The sequence below is a fragment of the Dysidea avara genome, chromosome 9, assembly GCF_963678975.1.
Source record: "Dysidea avara chromosome 9, odDysAvar1.4, whole genome shotgun sequence".
Lineage (NCBI taxonomy): Eukaryota > Metazoa > Porifera > Demospongiae > Dictyoceratida > Dysideidae > Dysidea > Dysidea avara.
In genome coordinates this window covers 1,538,566-1,546,724 of record NC_089280.1, presented here as the reverse complement: position 1 = coordinate 1,546,724, position 8,159 = coordinate 1,538,566, and the positions used below count along the sequence as shown (strand labels likewise).

The 8,159-nt window shown below is 39.3% G+C and overlaps 1 protein-coding gene across 1 annotated transcript; it reads left to right on the top strand.

The window, feature by feature from the left end:
* Window positions 1-206: 206 nt before the first annotated feature.
* On the top strand, window positions 207-8,096 carry LOC136265415 (probable serine/threonine-protein kinase DDB_G0271402). Its single transcript, XM_066060261.1, has 3 exons — window positions 207-530; window positions 1,552-2,255; window positions 7,061-8,096. Exons 1-3 carry the CDS (start codon window positions 281-283, stop codon window positions 7,994-7,996), a joined length of 1,890 nt encoding a protein of 629 aa, XP_065916333.1. The 5' UTR covers window positions 207-280; the 3' UTR covers window positions 7,997-8,096.
* The last annotated feature ends 63 nt before the right edge of the window (window positions 8,097-8,159 follow it).

The window sequence follows — 8,159 nt, the reverse complement described above, 5'->3', positions numbered from 1 at the left end:
GTGGCTGAGCGTATGTTGGTAATGCGATAAGTGGGCGTGGCTCACGAAAGAGCTACGCGATAGCGTTTATAAGTTTCCACGTCGTCAAACAAACAATTTCGTTTCTCACGTGATCCAATCCGGGTATGACCCGGATGACCCGGAGAAAATGTGACCCGGATGACCCGACCCAGTTTCAACGCTGATCTATGGCTAAACTAACCGCCTGTTTAATATTGTACTACTAAATCGCGCGCGCCCCAACTATTATAGCAAGCGGCGTCTTCAAGATAGATACTCGATGGCCACTAGAGTTGCCACTGATCTTATCCTCTATGATGTGAATCCCACGGGAAAGGAAATTGGTCGCGGTGCTTATGGGAGAGTGTTTGAGGTCGACTATCAAGGAACACTGTGCGCCGCCAAGGAGGTACACTCGATGTTGTTGGAATGGTCTCAAGCTGAAGGGCGTCGTAAGATTACAACCGACTTTCTTAACGAGTGTCAAATTTGGAGTACCATTCGCCACCCGTGCGTCGTTCAGTTTCTTGGTAAGGCCATACCTATTTGAAAAATTGTTGCTCGGATTTCAGTTTTAAGGAAAAGTTAGGGTCGGTATAGGTCGAAAAAAAGATCATATTTCAAAAAAAGCCATTGCAAACATGTCACTCCTTTGTTAACAACGAATTGTACGAGGGTACACAACAACAGCTCCTTTCTTCGCTAAAACAGATATGATTATTGATTATTATTATTACTGAGCAGCCAGCCCTGCTGGTGTGCTCAGATTTTCCCGAATACATGTAACACAATTACAATAATGATTGTAGTCCAGTTCTAAAAATGTCAGCATCTGCAACTTCAACAAGATCTACTGGTAAGGAGTTTCAATCATTAATTGTTCTTGAAAAATAACTCAGTATTTTGGTGTGCTGTGGTAGATACATGTGGTAAGATGTAGTGCAGTGGATGGTACTGTCTCGTGGATCGTGATGTTGGTAGGTAGTATGGAGGAATTGTAAGTGATATTTGTTGGTAAAAAATTTTGTGCAAAGATAACCACGCATTAGCCGCCATTTCGGCTACAAGTCCGCCAACATCACGTGATTGTTAATCACGTGAGTTTTTTGGTCTTTTATAAAAAGTGGGTCGGTCGGGTCCGAGCAACAACTTTTCAAATAGGTAGCTATGGCCTAATGCACCCATCAATGTATTGTCTCACCACCCCCCTCGGGTATATATGGGGCTATAGTGGGGATTTGACACACCCTAATGTCAAATTCCCCATAGTAGGGCAAACCTATCGTGTCAAATCCCCACTGTTGGCCCCAGTTGCATCACGAGGATTTACTCGGGATTTGACATAGCATAGAAAGTTACAACGATTAAAAAAAAACTTGGGCGCTTAATGAACGATCGTCAAATGCCCCATAGTGGGGCAACAGTTTCGTGTCAATTCCCCCTGTAAAGCCCCACTTACGCCCGGGGGGATGGTGGTGGGGCAACACATTGATAGGTGTATAAGATGGCAGGTGTGTCATGTGATCGCCCTATTAATCATTCACTTCATAGGAGTGTATTATCCTGCACGTGACCAGTACAGATTACCTGTTATGGTAATGGAGAAAATGCAACTTAGCCTGAGGGGTCTGGTGGAGAACTACAACAATATACCATTGAATGTCAAACTATCTATATTGGATGAAGTGTGCCTCGGTCTAAGGTACCTCCATAGTAGGAATCCTCCCATCGTACACCGTGACCTCACCCCAAATAACATATTGCTGGGGAGGAGCCTAGAAGCCAAGATCACTGACCTGGGTGTTGCTAAAGTGATGCAGACTGACAGTAAAATGACAATGACTAAAATCCCAGGAACACCAGATTTCATGCCACCCGAGGCACTCACCAAAAGGCCTGTATATGGTCCACCATTAGATGTCTTTTCTTATGGAGGAGTAGCTCTTAATGTTATTACCCAGCAGTGGCCTGAACCTACTGACCGAGAACAACTCAATCGTAACACTGACAGATGGGAAGTGGTATCAGAGGTGATGAGACGTCAGAAATACCTCAACATGTTTACTGGAGGGGCTGCAGACTTAGTGTCACTAGTGACATCATGTTTGAGTGACAATCCTGAGAAGCGTCCTTCAGTGTTGGAGGTCTCCATGGAAATCAAAAGGGTAAAAGATGTGTGTAGTCGTCAGATTGGTCGTGAGAGGATGAGTCCCATAGTATGGTGGGCTGAGGTATCTGGTCAATCATCTCAACAGGTTTGTACATGCAGTGAAGGTTGTTAATGAATGATTAATGTAATGCACTTAGATTGTAATTTTGAATAATGTAATATTTCAAGACACACAGTAGTTTGTCATAAGGACCAAAAGTGTTGTTACCACCCAAGTACTGTGTCATGAGCTGGAGTAACAATATGTAGTTCCATGTTCCCTTCACTAAATGAACACCTGGAATTTCGTGATGTTGTGTTAATTTGATAGAGCATGCAACCAAATTCATAACTGAGAAAATTTGAAGCCTTCAAAGTTAAGTTAAAATTTTTAGTTACTTCTCTTCACATACTTACTGATAATTATATACTAGTATATTAAAACTTGTTAGTTTAAAAATGAAATAGGGATCCAAGCAATAAAAAGTAGCAAAACAAGAGATGAATGATATGGTATTACAACATAGCTCGGTGGGAAAATCCCTACCGAGCTATGTTGTAATGCATAGCATGTTAGCGTAAGCAATCAATCGTCGGCCTGGTTGTGTGCCAACCTAAGGGAATCTCGTTTAGAACAAGATATACACAAACTTTTTATACCCAGTGATAGGCAATTTAATACTCTAGGTGTACACAATGTACCAGCATTCAAGGCAGCAGCATTCGTCAGTAGTATCCGGCCAAAGGCAGTGGTGTAATTAAGGCATCAATTATCATCGGTAGACGTCATTTATCGGCCACTCGATAACTTGCATACATCAATTATTGTCCTATTTGAAGTATTTCACATAGTATCCACACACAATTCAAAACTAAATTCTGCCATTACTACAAAATAGTCGTACTAACTGTAATTCCCATGTAAGTCTTATACGCGATTTTCGAAAATACTCAAATCAATTTCTAATACTGTAAAACAATCACTCAAGTATTTTAACACTTAAACACAATCCAAAATGAATTTAATAGAACAATTGCTTCATCAATGATGTAACAAAGCTCAGCAGAATAATCTTGGTGCCACTGGGTTCAGATTTAGCTAGTTTGTTTCCAGCTATCCAGCAATCTACCCAATGACGTACAAGCTCTTTATACGTAAACGATAACTGACAACCTCTATCCACTGTGATGGGTGTCTTATCCACTTATTACTGTGCAGTGTAACATGTTCAACACTTGACAGCTGGTTACAAGGCTCCAAACTTCTAAATACAATAGTCAATTATACATGTCTGAAAGTGAGTGTATTTTCATTTGCAGTGTTGGAAGTAACGCGCTACTTATGTAACGCGTTACGTAATATTATTACCTTTGTGGTAACAAAGTAATATAACGAAGGTTATGACGGAGTATGTCGCACCCGTTCAAGCGAGATAGACAACCTGACATCTCCCCACCAGCCAAGGAGGGCAAAACAATTCACTACGCGTGTGTTTCGTGCAGCGAGAACGTTGAAAATGACTGTATCAGTTGTGACTGGTGTGGACAGTGGGAGCACAGTAAATGTGCTGGCTTAACTGAAGATGAGCTGAAGGTACTTTTTAACATAAACTCGCGTGTCAGGTTTTTCTGTAAACTTTGTCAGCCAAAAGTTGAAGTAGCGTTTAAATTTTTTGATGACATTCAGGAAAAACAGAACTCAATAGCTGCAAAGATGAATGTTATAGAAGAGAAGTTGACTAAATCTGTAGCTGACCTTAATTCACGATTTGAACAGTTTAACAAACAACTCACAGCTGCTGCCACCCAGCCAACAGCCTTGCAAAGCAAGGGAACACAAATGTCAACAGTAACCCCACAGAATTCAAGTGGTACATACAATCAGCCTGCACCTGTTAGCAAATTTACTGTGTCAAATAATTTTACAGATCGTAAATTCAATGTTGTGGTGTATGGTATCAAAGAAAGTCCTACTGGCACCCCGAGAAGTAGTCGTACCAAGTCAGACATTGATTCCTGTGTTAACATCCTGAACAAAGCTAATGGTGACATTAGTGATCTTTCTATTAGGGACTGCTTGCGTCTGGGAAAGTTTAATTCATCTAGAACCAAACCAAGACCTCTACTAGTGAAACTATCTCGTGCTTTTGATGTAGCCACTGTCTTATCCAATAGATCTAAAATCCCTGAAGGCATACAAATCAAACCTGATATGAATAAAGAGGAAAAACTAAGAGAGCAAGTATTACTAAAGGAGCGTTGGAGCTTGATTTGTTCCGGAACTGACAAAAAACATATTAAAATTTGTCGTACCAAACTCTATGTTAAAGGCCAAATTTATGGTGAAGTCATTAATTCAACTTTCATACCTAATCCCAGAACTGAATCGTTGAATTCTTCCAGCGACAATTCTACTATGGAAGTTGGAAATGGATCCACATCCAACAATGATACACCTACATATTATATCCAACCATTTACTAACAAATATCGGATGTACAGACCCTAAATGTCAAACAGTGTCAAGAATATAAACTCTTTTTCCTTCACTGTAAATTTATGGCACTTGGCTAATGTTTTGTAATTATGATTAATATCTGTGCGTTACAATCTTTTGTAGATTTCTGCACAGTACTTATATAATAATAAATAAAAAATACGCTATAAAAACAGGTAATATAACTCAAGTTACTTTACTTTCAAATGTAACGCGTTATCTAAGTAATATAGTTACTGTAACGAATCTAATATTGCGTAATATTATTACTAAAAGTAACGAAGTTACTAATCTCGTTAGTAACCCACTGAGTAACGCCTAGCCACAACGAAGTAATGAAGCCTACTAAATGAGGCTTATTCACCAGCTGCTTACTTATATCAAGACTTGCACATTGTCCAACAACGCAATCGTGTCACGTGATAAGGTGGTAGTTTCACACGTGACAGCTTAAGGCTATGGACACAAAGTAATATAATATGTAATATTATTACAGTTACTTTATTTTATGGGTAATATGTAACTGTAACTAAGTAGTTCAGCTGCAAGTAAAATGTAATATGTAACTAGTTACTTTTAAAAAGTAACTTGCCCAACACTGGTGATTGATAATCGGGCTATGTATGCAACAACCAATTATACAATTGGATCACATGACCACAGAATTGCTTACAGTTTTGGCCATAAAGAGTGCACTAAAGTGAGTGAGGAGGCTGTTTATTGCTTGTTTATTAGGGATTACACATCACAAATTAAAGCCACTCTTTCCCCTTATCTCTTATGTCAAACAGCAAACTTGATTAAGAAAACACTGTTAATATACAAAATGACATTGAAGACAATTAATCAGTTAATCAATCGGTTGTAGGGAACCAATAATCAGTTATGTATGTTTGGTCCAGGTCACAGCTCTATTCATCACCATCGGCAGCTCATGAATATTCTTGCTATTCAGCAACCTTCGCCCTTTGTATTGTTCAGTACGCTGGCCAGTCCAGTCCTTGTTACACTTCTCAAGCATCAAAACATGGCTCGAAAGCCTGTGGATAAGAGTTTTAACCTTCATCTCATCTCCGTCAAAGTTGTCTTCCTCTAGAACAGTTTCCAGTAGAGCCTCTACTTCCTCAGTGGTTCGCTGTCCACGGGACTTCGCTGGTCCAGTAAGCTTTCGTATTGGTCCTGACATCTCGAATAGTCATCAACGGGCCTGCTCGCAGTGCCACTTTGTCATGAAGGACAAGACGAAAGTTCACTGTTCATAGATGGATACTTTTATGTCAGTACAAAATTAATATCAATGCCCACCTTTTATACACATAATTCACGTCAGCATTATAGATACATAAATAAACACAGTGACGTAATCAAAATACAAGCCCAGCTTGAATATTATTATGTCAATTAAAAATGGTTGATAATCACTTCAATATCTCCCAAGTGATCAACCAAAAAAGGAGGAGGAAAGTGTGGAGTCTGGACGATCATATCCAAGAATATCCAGAAGTGTGAAGGGCAGTCTTAGAGAAGACTCATGGGAGTGGCAGCTTCAAACTGAACTTAGTCACTATTTCAGTAGATTACTGTATTTTAATTTATTCTTATATTAAGCCACTCAATAAAGTCATTGTTAGCACACGTAGCAGGTGGTGGCAGTCATGGGGAGTGCCTTACATGTTACTATAATATAGCAGAGGAGATGACAAAGTTTGATCACATCTGTGCTCCACAAGATGGATTTTTGCAGGAACTGAACTCTAAATATTTTTTTTAGATATATATGTGGTGACTGCTAATTACACCACTCCAAGAGAGTTAACACTCATGACAAGGTTTTTATTAGGTACATGCACTAATACATGTTATTTTCTATTAAGCGGATGTACCTACCAACCAGAAAAACTACCACTCACAAGTTGTCATGGGAGTATTATATGTTAATAGCGTACTATTGACTCCATTATCACCAAAACAGTATACTCAACTTACTATTGTTCTTTTCATCACTTTCAGTTCTTCCTTATCTGCTCCTTAGCCATTTTGAGCTAATCCAACAAACTCCTAGACAACAGTAACAAAATGAACTGATCATTTTCTACACATGTACAATGTGTACATGTACAATACATTAGCTATAAACAGTGTCTTGATGGTAGGGTGAAGATGAGTGATGGAATACCCTACCATGTCCCTTATGTCTACAGGGTATATGACTACATGAATTGTTTATGGTAACATGCACACAATATTATAATAACACTATTAGCAATAGTACTTGTTATTAGTGTATATACATAACATGTGTGAATCCCTAAATGTGTTTGGTGACCAATTACTATAGTAACCATTCATCTAACGTGTTTGTTGCATAAACAACATGTTAACATTGTTATTACTAATTTATTGTTGTTGCTTAGGAACAAATGGTCCAGTCCCCCACACCAGACCTGTTCAGTGGACCAGTGAACATCAAGTGGCAAGATGGAGCCCCTGCGCCAGTGAAGCGTGGACATCACACTGCTGTGTTATGTGATGGGAAGGTCTACAGTGGAGGAGGTAATGAGACTGGAGGGTACTCATACAGGATAGATGTATACGATCCTATTAACAACTCATGGAGCCCTTCTCCTATCAACACTCCTTATAGCTCTTTTGCCATGACCACCCTCAACAACCAGTTGATCACTGCTGGAGGATGCGATAGAAGTGATAAGGTGACCAACAAGATATTGTTACTAGATGGTGATCACCTAAAAGAGTACACCAGAATGACTACACCAAGACATAGTGCCACAGCAGTTGGTCATCAGGGAACACTAATAATAACTGGAGGTAAAGATTACCTGTACAGGAGATTAGCCACTACTGAACTGTTTGACAGTACCGCTGGACAGTGGTACACTACTAGTGATCTACCACTACCACACTCCAGACAGAAGTCAGTGATAAAAGACAACACCCTCTACCTGTTAGGAGGGGTCTATAAAAATGGCAACATGTCCCCATCAGTATTTACTGCTCCACTGGACACTCTTTCCAGTCACCAGTTGAAGTGGAGTTCACAACAAGATACTTCATGGTGCTATTCAACTCCTGTCAGCATACAAGGTAGACACCTACTAACATTAGGTGGAGTGAAGGAGACAGGAAGTGGTTATGTGTACACCAGTGACATTAACATATTCAACAAGGTCAGTCACAGCTGGGAAGTTATAGGACAACTCCCATCAGTAAGAAGTGAACCAGCTGTAATTAGTGTAGCTGATAACAAAATAGTTGTAGTGGGAGGGTATGATGATGACAAGGTACAGTTTACTAATACTGTATGGATTGGTTCATGTGAGCCACAGTAACTGTATACATTGTACATGTTATAATTATCATTGTAACATCTTATTAATAACAAGTTGTTAGTAAACTAGTAATTGTACTAACTGGTAATGTGTATTTTTAATTATAACTGATTGATATAATATTATATGTATTTCTAATGAATATTGCTATAACACAAATCTC